This window comes from Camelus bactrianus, chromosome 11 (genome assembly GCF_048773025.1).
Source record: "Camelus bactrianus isolate YW-2024 breed Bactrian camel chromosome 11, ASM4877302v1, whole genome shotgun sequence".
Lineage (NCBI taxonomy): Eukaryota > Metazoa > Chordata > Mammalia > Artiodactyla > Camelidae > Camelus > Camelus bactrianus.
The window spans coordinates 11,552,618-11,567,172 of record NC_133549.1 but is presented as its reverse complement, the minus strand read 5'-3'; the positions used below and the strand labels follow the sequence as shown (position 1 = coordinate 11,567,172).

General features: G+C 50.2%; 1 protein-coding gene across 1 annotated transcript; it reads left to right on the top strand.

Moving 5' to 3' along the window:
• The first annotated feature begins 465 nt into the window (after nucleotides 1-465).
• On the top strand, nucleotides 466-13,381 carry LOC105075134 (disintegrin and metalloproteinase domain-containing protein 21-like). Its single transcript, XM_074374454.1, has 3 exons — nucleotides 466-883; nucleotides 1,373-2,671; nucleotides 13,347-13,381. The coding sequence occupies exons 1-3, from the start codon at nucleotides 466-468 to the stop codon at nucleotides 13,379-13,381; spliced, it is 1,752 nt and encodes a 583-aa protein (XP_074230555.1).
• The last annotated feature ends 1,174 nt before the right edge of the window (nucleotides 13,382-14,555 follow it).

Below are 14,555 nucleotides of genomic sequence, written 5' to 3'. Positions count from 1 at the left end.
ACCACACTCCAGGAAAGAAACACAGAAAATGCTTAGAGGGAACAAGCCTGGGGCCATAGGCAGTCAGGAACAGAGTCTGTCCTGAACAGTTGGAGCAAGGAAAATCAAATCTTGTCATTTAGGGGCAACAGATGGTGGACACTGAAGGGTTTTACAGAGCATTGGGGAAGCATTAATTTACATTACATACTGGCCCAGTCACCTCCCATTTCCATGCCAGCATTCACAGACACAGCCTTCCCACTTTTCCAGTTCAGCCCTGGCTGAGTTAATATCCAGACCCCACCCACTGCCACACCTGTTGACTGTTACCTAACTATGGTAGGAGACCCACCCAGGGGTAAGTGCTGGCAGGCCCAGGCGGGCTTTGTTCATTGTCAGTGTCCCCTTGACCGGAGGTGGCCACAACAGATGGGTCAGACCTGGCTTCTCTGGGATCCTCTTTTCACCTGTTCTCATTGACAGATGTCCCTCAACAGGGGCACAAAGCTGGCAGAGAGCCAGGTCACTCGGAGGACAGCCCTCTTGCTGCTTGGATTCTGGGCCATGCTGGCTCCAGTCCAGTGTTCTCAAGGCCATCCCTCATGGCGCTACATCTCCTCGGAGGTGGTGATACCCAGGAAGGAGCTCCACCACGGCAAGGGCGTTCAGATGCCAGGATGGCTCTCCTACAGCCTGTACTTCGGGGGCCAGAGGCACGTTATGCACATGAAGAGCAAGAACATCTTTTGGCCTGGACAGCTGCTGCTGCTGACTCAGGACGAGCAAGGCGCCTTGCAGATGGACTTCCCCTTCATCCCTTCAGACTGTTACCACCTCGGCTACGTGGAGGGGATTCCTTTCTCCATGGTCACTGTGGACACGTGCTATGGGGGTCTTGAAGGTATTATGAAGCTGGATGACCTTGCCTATGAAATAAAACCCCTCAGGTATTCTAAAACATTTGAACATGTGGTTTCTCAGATAGTGGCAGACGCCGATACAATGGGACCTGTGCATAGCCTGAAAGACAGGCAGAATGGGGACCCCCTGTTCCCTGAAGCTGGTATCAGTGAAGCCCGCCACCATTATTTGAATTCTAGGTACTTTGCCCCGCATATAGGAGTTATCAGAGGATTTGCTCAATTTTCCAATACAATGTATCGTGTATTCCAAAATGTAACACGGTGTGTAAACTACATGTTACATATGGCTAACTTAATGGACTCCATGTATGCAGGTCTTAACATAAGGTACTTTGTCACTGCAGTCCTAGTATATAATGTGAGAGATCCAACAACTATGAATGATTATCGTGTGTATGAAAGCCCATATGCTGTGTATCACAGAACTAACCTTAGACCAACTGTCAGACCCGTTTCATCCTTCATAGTGATTAAACATGGACCCGCGTCCTTTGACCCACCACTGTATCGTACATGCAATATGCATGACATACTCTTTGTTGGTTACCTAGGCAGACATCACTTAATGGTAAGTATCTTAGCAGCCCGGTACACTGGGAGAAGTTTTGGTCTGTATTTTGATTCTGAAGATTGCACTTGCATGAGAAGGACCGTCTGCATTATGTCACCCTACGCTGCTTTGACAGACGCCTTCAGTGACTGCTCCATCATACACTGGCGGAACATAGTGAAAACTCAAGGCCATTGTATATTTGACACGGTTTGGAAGACATTTAATGCAAGCCTGATAAATGTACGTTGTGGAAACTCTGTAGTGGAGGGTTCAGAGAGATGTGACTGTGGCTCCTTAAAGCAGTGTTATAGCAACACATGCTGTAACACTGACTGTTCCCTTAAGAGAGGATCTGTTTGTGATAAAGAAATGTGCTGTACAAACTGTACGTACGCTACGCCTGGAACGCTGTGCAGACCAATCCAAAATATATGTGACCTCCCCGAGTACTGCCCTGGGGGTACTTACCTATGCCCCCAGAACTTTTATCTGCAAGATGGAACCCCCTGTACCGAGGAGGGCTACTGCTATCATGGAAACTGCACTGACCGCACCATGCACTGCCAAGAGATCTTTGGAAGACACGCTGTGAATGCCGACGACAGCTGCTATACAATAAATACAAAGGCCACTCGATTTGGACACTGTTCAAGAAGAGCTCCTCTAATGACTTTTAACCCTTGTCAGAATGCAGACATAAAGTGTGGAAGGCTGCAGTGCGGCAACGTCACACACCTTCCCCGGCTGCCAGACCACGCCTCGTTCCATCAGTCAAAGATCTCACAGGTGTGGTGCTGGGGATTAGACACACACATAGCAACAGGGATAAATGATGTTGGTCATGTGAGAAACGGTACCCCCTGTGCCCCTGGAAAGTTCTGTGAGAATAACTTCTGCAATGCTTCTATAGCTGCGATAACATATGACTGTAACCCTGAGAAATGCAGTTTTAGAGGAATTTGCAACAACAGAAGGAATTGCCATTGCCATGTAGGCTGGGACCCTCCATATTGTGCAGATAAAGGTGCTGGAGGGAGCCAAGACAGCGGATCCCCACCAAGAATGATGCGGTCAGTAAAACAAAGCCAAGAATCAGTGGTATATTTGAGAGTGGTCTTCGGTCGCATCTATGCCTTCATAGCTGCTCTCCTCTTGGGCGTAGCCACAAATGTAAAAGTTATCAAGACCTCCACAGTTCATGAAGCGACAACAGGTGCAAAATAAATTATAAACCAGCCTGCCAACCCCTGTACAGCCAGAGGCAATATAGAAGTAAGATCTCTGATAAAATCTGTAATGGGATGGCAAAGATGATTTTCACATTCCAGAACCCTCCAAGAGACACTGGAGGACTTCCACACATCAGGGGTGGTGAGGAGGCATTGACGTTCTCACCTCAGGACTCTTTGATAGGTCGCTGATCACCCCTGTGAAATAAATCTTGAAAAATCATCTGTTTCTGTCCTCTGATATTTCATAAACTCTCAGAGGGAGTATCAAGCCTGAGACTTTGGCCAGCAGAGGAGATGGGGGTCGGCAGCTGGGTCCTGACCTGAGTTTGCCGCTCCCACTATTAACAAAAGTTGCCATGGGCGGCTTTAGGCACAGACTCATGACATGTCTCTAAATTAGTGCTCCTGAACACTGGGGTTTTCCTCTTCCTCTAGGTGATCTCTCCTTCTCTAAACCCAGAATGGGTCCAGGGAAATAGAGGGAGGGCTGCTCCCAAGCAGCTTCGTCTGTCCCCTTCCGGTGGGCTGTGGGCTGTGGGCTGTGGGGTGAGAGAGATGTGGGCTCAACTCGCATCTAGTGTAAACTAGGACACCCGGGAGACCTAATTTCCCAAAGTGGGGCACTGGGATCAGGAGGTGGAATGTTGCGTTCGACGAAATTCCATCAGAAAACTAAGTAGATGTGCTTATCGAGGACTCCAGCATCCAGGGGAACTCTGTGAATGTGACTTTCTCCCTCCCCGCACCTACATTTCAACGCACTTTCAGTGAACTTGAACTGAGGAATTAGTGGTGAGTAACAGACAGCAGTCTTCAGCTCACCCTGCCGGGGTGCAAAACCAGTCTCCTTCTGTATCCAATCAATGTTGAGTGAACTATTATTTTACAATGTGAAGCAAAATTAGTACAATAAAATGTGTAAGTAGTAAGAAAGCATTTTTATTATAAATTAACCTTTAAAATTATGTAGACCATTCCCCATGCCATACAGGTACGTAGCAGGGAATTCAAAGGACAGAAACTCCCAGCAAACTAAGAACGTAGCACTTCCCGCATTATCCACAGAAACTCCCTTTTGGTCTGTTGTAACATTTGTTTTCAGGGTTTCCTTAAATGTGTACACTTAAAGCGGTCCTGCCTCTATGGACGCTGTTTTGAAACCCTAACCTCTTGTCTCCAAATTCATCGTACTGTCCTATTGTTAGAGCAGGCAGGTAGCTAGATAGGAGCAGAGAAGTGGGGAGATGTGCAAATGGCAGAAAACCACACATCTTGTAAACCGTGGGGGTCCTGGGACAGACCAAGAAAAATAGGATCCTCTGGACAGATTGAAAAATAAAATGCCTTCTGGGTTGATAAGCGTCCTGGAGGCAGAAGGGTGGGACAGGACAGGAATCCCCGCCATCCGATTGTAACCTTTCGATCATTAGGATTTCCATACAAGTGTAACTTTTTGTTTATGATACCCCCATCCAAGTGTAACATTTTGTTCACTATGACCTCATCCAACTTGCCAGTCAAGGCGAATAAGGAGGAAAACTGCCTCCTCCCCACCTGGGAAGGTGGAGCCGGGATGCAGGTCAGGAAGGATGGCCCCAAACCCCTCCCCACTGAGGAATATTCTTCCCGTTCCTTTTCACACTCATATACTGACCTTGCCAAGGAAACTCAGAGCAGCCACCCACCTGGGTCTGCCTGCTCTTTCCTCGACAGTGTGCCATCTGTCCTTGAATCCTTGCTTTGCTTTCTTAACCCTGTGTCTTGTCTTGAATTCTTCCTGCAGCAAGACAAGAACCTCTCAACCCCCAACACTATCTTTGAACTGCCTACCAACTTCCAGCTTTCAGTCTGCATTTAAGGTACTCCAGTCCATTTGTTCGAGCAGCCGGATAGCTCGATGTAAGCAGAGAAAGGGGAACGTGTACCAAATGGCAGGAATCCTTACGTTTTGTGAACAACGGGCGTCCTGCGACAAAGAAAGAAAAGTAGGAGCTTCCGGACTGATAAAATACCACACGCTTCGGGTTGACAAATCCCCTGGAGGCAGACAAAGAAAGGTGGGAGAAGGCTGGAACTGTGTGCATCTGAATGTAACGTTTTGCTCATTATGCTCTTGCTACAATAAAACTGGCCCTGCAGATGAGAAGTACCCATCATGCACTGATATCATGACATTGCAGTCAAGACTAAAGAAGGACAAAAATTCCTCCTGCCTTGGGAGGGTGGAGCTGGAATGAAAATCAAGAACTACAACCACAACCTCTCCCTTCCCAGTGAACATCCTGCCCATTCACTTTTAAACACCGTATCAACAGCTTGCCAAACACTCAGCGCAGCTACTCACCCAGGACAGCCCATCTCCCTTGGAGAGAAGACTGTCGCTGAGTAATAAGCCCCCACTTTACTTTCTTGACGTCCAGGTCTCATCTCTGAATTCTCCCCATGACGAGCCACAAACCTACTCTGACAACCCGGTGCTGTGCTGCTGTCAGCGTATTCCATTCTTGACGGGTGGCTATTAATGAGAAATTTCAATGAGAGGCCAGATGAATTAAACACCCACCTAATCTCACACCCTCTGCTGTGAATTGTTTGTTGACGCAGCGTCACCCTCCTCGCACCTTTTACTGGCCTCCTTCCTGCAGCCAAACTGCAGGCTTCCCCACGTGGCCTGGGGGGGTCTCTGTACAAGGGGTCAGTGCTCCTCTCCCTGGGGCTCGTCTGCATTCCAAGTTCAGTGCTTGATGCGCACCCGCTCTTGATCTCTTTGAATCTCTTTCTGTTGTCCCTTTGTCTTCCCTTTCTGACTTCTGGTTCTCCTATCATGGCTCCTATGGCTCCTATGGCTCATAGTTTCTGACTGAAGTCCTGAGGTGGTGCCTAAAATCTATGGGGGTTCTGGGTAATGTGACTGTCCTGCGGAGAGGAGCGACCCCAGTGGTCCCTAAGAAGCACGGCCCGGCCAGATCCCTGTGCTCCCCCCAGGGGCTGAGGCGCTTCAGCCCGGGTTCCCGCGTGTGTGCGGGAAGCTCTCCTTCAGGGCGCAGGCTCCCAGGGGCTCAGGCGGGAGTCCGGGCCTTTTCTCCTCAGGAGGCAGTGCTTTCAGCGTTTGACCTAACCTTCCCGCACTACGGGGCGCTGTGCTTAGGTCTGCTTTTCTTTCTCTTCCCTTTGAACCTCATTTATTTAACATTCATTTGTTTAAAATTTAATTGCGATATCATTGATGTGTAACATCGCATGTGTCAGTGTGCAAAGGGGTGATTTCATACATTGACACCTTGTAATGTGATGCCCACCAGAGCGTTACCCAGCACCTCCAGCAGCTCCTACAATTACCATTTCATTTTGTGGTGATAAACTTAAACTCTAGTTCCTTGGAAAGGTTGAAGTTTGTAATACAGCAGTGTCGACTATACTTGCGCGCCGTGCGTTAGATCTCCAGCACTAACTTACTCCGCTGCTGGTTGTACGCTGCGCCCTAAGAACGTATGTCCTCAATTCCCCCACCCCCTGACCCCTGTTAGTCACCAGTCTACTCTGCTTTGACATTTTCTCTTTTTAAGATTCCTCATGTCACTGACGTCGGACACTGCTGTCTTCCTCCTCACATCTGGGGCGAGTCTTGTCATGCCTTGTCTTCTCGATGGCAGCCAACCAAGTGTGAGCTGACATCTGCCCTCCTCCCTCCCTCCCTCCCTCCCTCCCTCCTTGCCTGCCTTTCTTTCTTCCTTCCTCCCTTTATGGATTTAAGTTGCAGCTTTCTGATGACTAGTTACATGGAGCAGCTTTTTATGCACTCGTCGGCCTTATGGATGACTTCTTTGGAATGTGCCCATTCAGTTTCTCTGCCCTTTTCATAGTTTATTTTTTTGTTCTTGAGTTGAATGAGCCTTTTATAGAACTTTGATATTAATGCCTTGTCTGAATCACAGTTTACAAATAGTTTCTCCTGTTCCACAGGCTAACTTTTCATATTTTTATTGTTCCTTTGGCATTGGCGAAGCTTTTGAGTTTGATATAGCTTCATGTGATCCTTTGGGCTTTAGTTGCCTTTGCTTTTGGTGTCGTATCTAAACAAATATTGGCAAGGCCACTGTCCAGGAGTTCCTTCCCTAGATTGTGTTCTAGGATTTTTATGGGGTCAGGTCTTACGTTCAAGTCTTTAATACATTTGAGTTAATTTTTTTGTGAGTTATGTAAGTAGGGGTCCGATTAATTTTATCTGCACATAGTTATCTGGTTAGCTCAACCCCCCGTGTTGAAGAAACTATTCCTTCCCCGTGGATGGTTCTGGGTTCCCCTGATAAATGTCGCTTGACTGTATTCATGAGGGCTTGTTTCTGGGCTCTCTCTTCTGACCCATTGGTCTGTACTTCAGTGTCTATGTCAGCACCATACAGTGTTAGTTCCTGTAGCTTGGTCATACAGATTGAAGCCAGTAAGGCAAAGCCTCTGGCTTTCTTCTTTGTCATGATTACATTGACTATTTGGGGTTTTTTTTTGTTTTTTTGTTTTTTTGTTTTTTTTTTTGGTTCTGTACAAATCTGAGGGGAATTTGTTCAATTTCTGTTTTTAAGAAAAGCTATTGGAAATTTGGCAAGGGTTGCATTGCATGTCTCAATTACTGTGTAGTATGAACATCTTAATAATGTGAATTCTTCCAGTCCATGTGCACAGAAGGTCGTCTCACTTATTTGTGTCTTCAATTTCTTTCATGGATGTCTATTAGTATTTTAGTGTTCAGATCTTTCATGTACTTATGTTTATCACACACCTAGGAGCTTCCAGAGCTCAAGGCCCAGCAGCCTCTGAGCCCTGTGACTGGGTCCTCAGGGAGCAGACAGGACAGGCCATCCTCTCCTTAGTCCCCTTCCTTCCCAGGACATGTGAGTTCTGGGCACTTGTCAGGGGAAGCAGAGGTGGGAAGGCATCCCATGTGGGAAGAGGACACAGAGCAGCTTGTGTACATGGATATCCACACTAGGAACATGGGTTGGTGGGACGTGGGTACTGGGAGGTGCAGATGTTGGTCCTGAGTAACTTGGATGTGCAACGAGTTTCCAGTCTACATGGGCAGGCCAGCTTCAAAGAATCTCAGTGTTTCTAGACACAAAGCAAAGTCCTAATATCCCATGTGTCCACTGCCCATCAAAAGACAGATCTTCTCTGGTGCCAGGTGCTGCTTCTGGGGCCCTCCTGACTGGACATCTGGCAGCCAGAGTCACGGCATCATGACTGTGTGTCAGCTAGTGTCAGGAGTGGGGAAGCAGAGCAAATGGTCCCTGGAAGTGTGGGAGCACTGCCAGGGCCCCCTGTACAAGCCCTAGGCTGATCACTCATTGGTCGGACACCTGCATGGGCTGGGCATCCCCAATGGACTGGACTGGTCCCTGGACCACTGTACTTTCTACCACGCAGGAGCTTGATGTACTGTGTGCAGGCCTACAACCGTGACCTATCGATGGGCAAGATCAGTGGGAGCCCCGCTGCCTGCCATGTGGCTTCCAACCCACCATGGTTCCCCTAATCCTGCCATGAACTCCCCAATCCAGTCATGGGCCCACAGTTCTGCCATGGACACATGTATCCCATTAGCCCCCAAGAGGGCTATAAAGAGATAAAGAGGGGTAAGAACTTAGCCTTGAAGTAGGGATGGGGTGGGCTCTAACGACATCAGGTGTAGGCAAGTACAAAAAAAATCCTAAAGTTGGCCAGAGGTGGGGAATTTTCTCCCATGTGGCCAGCAGCCCCCCTAAGGAGCGTCCCCGTGCAGAGGAATCTCTGACTAAATGTGAGCTCACTCCCAGGCCAGCTGCCCTGAAGTTTATTCATCCCCGCCAGGGAAACCACCTGGATATGTGCAAGGATCATAGAGGCTGGAGAAAAGGGCTTGGACCCACACTAGTGACAGCACGCATGCTGAGTTGGTGCCCGCAGGCCACACGGGACAGTCCTGGTCTGGGCGCTCTTCTGGACCTGAGTTACCTTCCTTTCCTGGCCCTTATGGCCTTTTCTCTTGTGTCCTCATTTTTGCCTGGGGAGAACTTCCAAAAGCACAGGGAGGAACATTCTCTTCCTTAGTAGGAGGCCCCCCAGCAACTCACATGGAAGGTCCAGCAGAGGCCCACTCGGAGCGGGCCACCTGCGTAGCCCTGGCCCCTCCCTCCCTCCCACCAGCCCAGCCCCACTGCCACTGACCAGGCAGGGACTATGGCCTCAGGTATACCTGCAGTTGCTTTAGCTCCAAGGAGGAGGCATTTGTACAGACCTCAACCCTGGCACACGTGGGAAGTGCTAGCCGGCGGGGTCGGGCAGCCTGGGTCAGTCAGTCCTCCCCAGTCAGGGGCTTACAGTTGTGGAAAACAGGCCCCACTGTGCTGTCCAGGTCCTAGGAACGGGTGTGGGGTTCTGAGGGTCAGGGCAGATGTGGGCCTGCAGCTCTGGCTTGTTTTCTAATCATTTCAACTGGTCCATGAGCGGTAGACAATTTCAAGAAAACCCTTTTCTCACAAGAGAAATCCAGGAGTCAGGAAAAGAAGGGGTTCAACGGAGAGAGGCCCCAGACCCCGGCACCTAGAAGCCTCTGGAAGAACCGGTGGAGGGGCCACGCAGAGTGGGGCCCAGGGTCACAGGTGTGCCCGGGAGCTGTCACTTGTTAGTTCAGGGTCGGCTCTGAGCGCCAGGTGGAGCCCAGGGTATCCTGCAGTAAGGACTACTTGCATGGTTCTTGTGCACTGAGCCCTGCCGGGGGGCTGCCCACGTGAGCCCCGTGTGTTGAGAGGGGCATGCTGGCACAGAGTTGCTTAGTGATTCGCTTCTGGACTGTGCTGGGATGTGATGAGAACCAGGAGATGTTGTGGGACCCTGAACCGCACCCAGAGCCCATCCAGAGTGACGAAGTCAGATGATGGCTGCTGTGCTGGGTGAGGGTGGCCCCCTAGGGTATTTCCTGTTTCTTTGGCCTGTCAGCAGAGGCCTCCCCAGGACAGAGCAGACAGCCTGCCTCAGGTAAGTGGGAGCTCCTGGTGACCCTGAAAGGAATGAGGGACCAAGCAGGAGGGAAGCAGGGGCCCAGACAGAGACATGGGGTTCATGGTGTGAAGGGGTCTTTCTGGGTCTGAGCTGGGAGTGGATGACCACAGAGGCTCCCCCAGGACAGAGCAGACAGCCTGCCTCGGGCAGATGGGAGCTCCTGGTGGCTCTGCAGGGGACAGGGGAGGGAGGGACCTTGCAGGATGGGAGTGACTGGGCCTCTAGGCAGTGCCGTGGGGCACGAGACCTGAGGGGGTCTTTCTGGGTCTGAGCTGGGAGTGGATGAACAAGAGATGAGTGTGTCCCAGAAAAGCTGCCCTGATGAACTAGGCTGAGCTGGCTTCAGGGAGACAGGCCTCTTGGGTGGCCTCCAAAACCGAATTATAAGATGAATCCTGCTAAAGGAAGGTTTTGTAATGCATATCCTGGTGGAGGGAAGTTTTTGCAAAGGGAAACCACCTAAGAGGAGGCTCTGTGAGCTGGTGTCCTGGTTGGAGGGAGGGTGGCATGGAAAGTGCTGGGCGCTGGCAGCCACTTGGTGGGGCCCTGGCTGGGGGGAGGGTGGCATGGAAAGGGCTGGGCGCTGGCAGCCACTTGGTGGGGCGGAGGCAGAGAACATCCTCCTCCCCTGCCTCTGTGACGCCATGCCTGTGCTTCTGGGCAGTTACTTGGCTACTCAGATGATCAGCTTCCCAGACTGTTCCTGGAGTGAAGGCAACAGGTGTTTACTAGTAATTTATTCAGACAGGGTAGAAAGGGGTCTTGTGGAAACCTTGCAGAATGCCATCTTTAGGGGAATCTCAGGTCCCATTTCCCACAGGTCTCATTTCAAGGCCAAAAGAGCAGATCTAAGCTGGCTTGCAACATAGCACAGGGATGGGCTCCTTTTGGTGGATCCTCCGGTTTTCTGAATCTCAGAGTGGGGAGGCTCTAGTGGGCAGTGGAAATTAGAAAGATGGACATAGCAAATGTTGGTGAAGCTTTGGAACAACTGGGACTCTCTATTCCTGGTGGAAATGGTACCAACATGTTGGAAATTTGTCAAGTAGTTCCTTAAAACAAAAATGCAACATGACCTAGTAACTCTTTAGGATTTTTTTTTTTTGCCAAATGAAATGAAAAATATGTGCACAAAGGCTTACACATGAATATTTACAACAGTTTTACTCAAAGTAGCCAAAATTTTCTTGCTGAAACTTAGTTGGGGGAGGGAGATGCTGCTGGTGGACCTCTTGGTCTTGCCAGGGAACTTGCTGAGGCCTCCTCCCCGGGAATTTAGGAGCATGGTTAGGGATCCCTGGACATTATGCTGGCTGCTTAGAAGTTAGACACCTGCCTGGGCTGGGCATCCCCAACAGGCTCGCCTGGCCCCTGGACCACTGCACCATCTACCACAGCGATAGCCTGGCGCACTGGGTGCCATTCCATGATCATGACAGGTGTAAATGGGCAGGATCTGGGGAGTTTTCCTGCCTGCTGTGTGGCCTCCAGCCCACCATGGAACCTCCAGTCCGGCCATGGACACCCCTATCCCATTAGCCCCCAGGAGGCCTGCGGGGAGGGGTGAGAACTTGGCCATGAAGAAGACAGGGCGGGCTCTACCTGCAGCAGGTGCAGGAAATCACCAAAGCTGCCCAGGTGTCTGTCCCACCCAGGGTGGCCCGGGGTGGTGGTTTCAAGGCCTGAGGGCTCCAAGTAGTGGGGTCCACCTCTGCCTGCAGCTGGGCTCCTCTGGGGAGCTGCTGCGGAGAGAGAGTCTCTTCTGATGATTCTGCAACTGTCCTGCCCACTCAGAGGCACCCTCTGAGCCCCACAACAGCCATTAGATGCTATTTCTCACCTGACAGACTTGCCCTGAGAGTGGGTTTTCACACTGTGTCAGAGCCCAGCGTGGCCACCCTGCATGACCTGTGTGTCCCTGGAGTCTCAGGAGGCCACAGCATTGGGACACCTTTAGCACCATGAATCCCAGGGCATTTCACAAAGGCCACAGACTGGTCTGAGGAGAAGAAGCCAACCCCTTGCTTAACCTCACGGCTAGGATGCCACGTATGCAGGAGGGGCTTGGACTGAGCTAAACCACAAACAGATCTCCTACTCTTCCGCTGGCAAAGGGGCCCTGCCGATCTTAAGGCCCTGAGACCTCTCCCTCTTTTGACCTCAACTGCAGGGTTGGGAAGCCCAAGACCACCCCAGGCTCTGTTTTCTTGGAGGCTCCCAGGGCTCCCCAAAGCATTATACTCAGGGTCAGCGCTTGTTATGCTGGAAGAGCAAGAACCAGGCGGTGTTGGCTGTTGGGGTACTTGCTGCCCTGGAGGGGAGGAAATCTTTTTCTCTGCTCTCTTTTGGTCTGTATCACAGATCAGCAAATTAAAATGGCAAATGACCGATTAACAGGAGCAAAAGGTTTATCACGTCTGCGTACAGAGCCATTCACACAAATGAAGTGGAGACCTAGTGAAACAGTTAGACTTGAGGGCTTCCATGCCATTTTAACAAAGGGAGATAAGTTTCTCGAAAAGTGACAAGAGAAAGGAAAACAGGTTTCAGCTAGTAGGGACAGTAAGTCGTGGGAATGTAAATATATGGGGGACAAGGCAAGACAAAGCTTACTTAGTGAGGATGGTTTTGCAGACTGCAGTCGGTGAGGTCTCAGACAGTAAGACTCGTTTTCCCTTCCTTGGACAGGAGAGAGGGAGGCGTGCTCTCAAAGGGATCAGGCAGCTGGGGAGAGGAGAGGTCTTCTTTTTGCTGCTTCTCCATCACCTTCAGCTCAGAATGATGCTTATGCCAAAATGGTACACTTGGGGTGACAAATTTTGATCCCCCCTCACCTGTACACAAAGTCTTGCTAACAGCTGGAGATGGTGCTTGTGTGCCGGCCTCCCCCAGACTAGACATAACTCTTCCCCTGCAGAGGAGAGGGTCCAGAATATTGGGGTGATGGCCAGCATGCTGCATGGTTATCACGGGGCCCAGTTCTGCCCACCTCACTTGCTTTTGCTCAGGGAATCCACCCTATGGCCCACCCTCTGGGATGGGCGCTATTACCAATCCCATTTTCCAGGTGGGAAACCAAGGCATGGACGTGGGGGTAACTGGTCCTAGAGTGGCTCATTGGTGGTGGAGCTCAGATGAAAACCCAGCTCTTCACCACTTCTCCACAGACGATGATGTGTGTGTTTCCTGGGGCTGCATAGCAAACACCACAGACTGGGTGGATAAACAGCAGACATTTATTGTCTCAAGGAATCTGGGGCCTGGAGGTCTGAGTTCAAGGTGTCGGCAGGGTTGGTTTCTCCTGCAGCCTCCCTCCCTGGTGTGTAGAGGCCCCCTTTTCTCTTCCTACTGTGTCCTCTCTCAAAGAGAACCAGAGCCAGACAGTGATTAAAGCAGCAACAGCAGATTTATTCAGGAGCTATTGCAGTGGGGGGTGGGGGTGGGGGGAGGAGAGGCCTCTGTGTAGGGCTGGTCTCCACCCAGGATCAGCTGACAGGATGGCCTGACAGCCTCTCACCGCTTCTGCTGTGCAGGCCTGTCCTGCTCAGCAATCCAGTGTGGCCGCCTCCTGCTGGGAGCCCAGGATACTGAAATCAGGCCACTTCTTGCCTGTCCTTGCAGGAGACCGGCTGCACTACAAGAAACTCCTGGCTTAGCCTTGGTTTCTGACCATCACATGACCAGAGCAATGGGTACTATTTTTTGTCTTGCATGTTGAAATGTTTAACGGCAGAAAGATTTTGTTCAGTTTCCTGATGTGGTTAAAGTGCAGAGCCTAATGTTGGTTTATTCCCCAAGGAATGTAAGCCCTAGTTCTCCTGCCCAAAGTTAATGGACAGATGTGTGTGACCTGTGCCTCCTTGGAGAGCAGCCCTAAGCTAGTTCAAATTGACCAAATTCTGTCTACATGGTAAATGTACATTTCTTCATATTCTGTGTACACTGAGTACATTTAGACCTGACGGTGTTCTGCAAACACTAGGACATGGGGACCTGAGTGAAGACTCAGGCCGGTCTGTGAACTTTAGGAGACATGTGGAGACCTGGATAAAGGCCTGTCCTCAGTCCTGGAAGTTTCAGGGTGCCTTGTAAACTTGGGTAGATACTCAGCCTGGCCTTTGTTTTGAAAGCATCAGGGTGTCCCTGCTGACTTGGTTAGAGACCCTGCCTTTTCTCAGTCTTGGGAGCTTAAGGGGCTACTTGAGGATATGGGTAGTGACCTGGTTTGACCTCAGTCCTTGGAGCTTCTAGGAGAACACTGGGATGTGGGTGGAGACCCAGCCTGGCTTCAGTTCCAGGAGCTTGGTGGTACATGGTGACCTGGATATTGCCCCCCGCCCAATCTCAGCACTGGGAGCTTCATTTGGCATGTGGGGTCCTGTGTAGGGACAGAGCGTGGCTTCAGTCCTAGAAGCTTCAAGAGGGATGTGGGGATCTGTGTAGAGACAGGTTTAGCTGAACTACCATATTCCCTTAGCACAATGGCTTGTAAATGACATCAAACAGTGTGTAGTCTTTTAAGACAGGATTTTTTCACTTAGCCATATGCGTTTAAGGTTCATTCACAACAGTCATGGACATTTCAGAAAGGAAATTAAGAAAGTGTTCCATTTAAAATAGCACCTAAAAGAATTAAATACTCCGGAATAAAGTTAACCAAGGACAGGAAAGACATGTACACAGAGAACTACAAAACATAAAAAAAGAAGCCCTAAATAAATATTAAGACATCCATGTCCTTAGACCAGACAACTTTTTTGTATTGTAAGGTGGCAAGATTCCCTCAGAAGGCATTGACATATTCAGTGCAGACTGGGAAGCAAAGGGTTT

Bases quoted from the DNA above. Each gene is read 5' to 3' on its own strand.
- LOC105075134 (XM_074374454.1), top strand. From the start codon at position 466: ATGTCCCTCAACAGGGGCACAAAGCTGGCAGAGAGCCAGGTCACTCGG. The intron at 884-1,372 runs GTATTATGAAGC...CATCCTTCATAG, and splicing joins GTGCTATGGGGGTCTTGAAG to TGATTAAACATGGACCCGCG. The intron at 2,672-13,346 runs GTGCAAAATAAA...CTGTCCTTGCAG, and splicing joins AGTTCATGAAGCGACAACAG to GAGACCGGCTGCACTACAAG.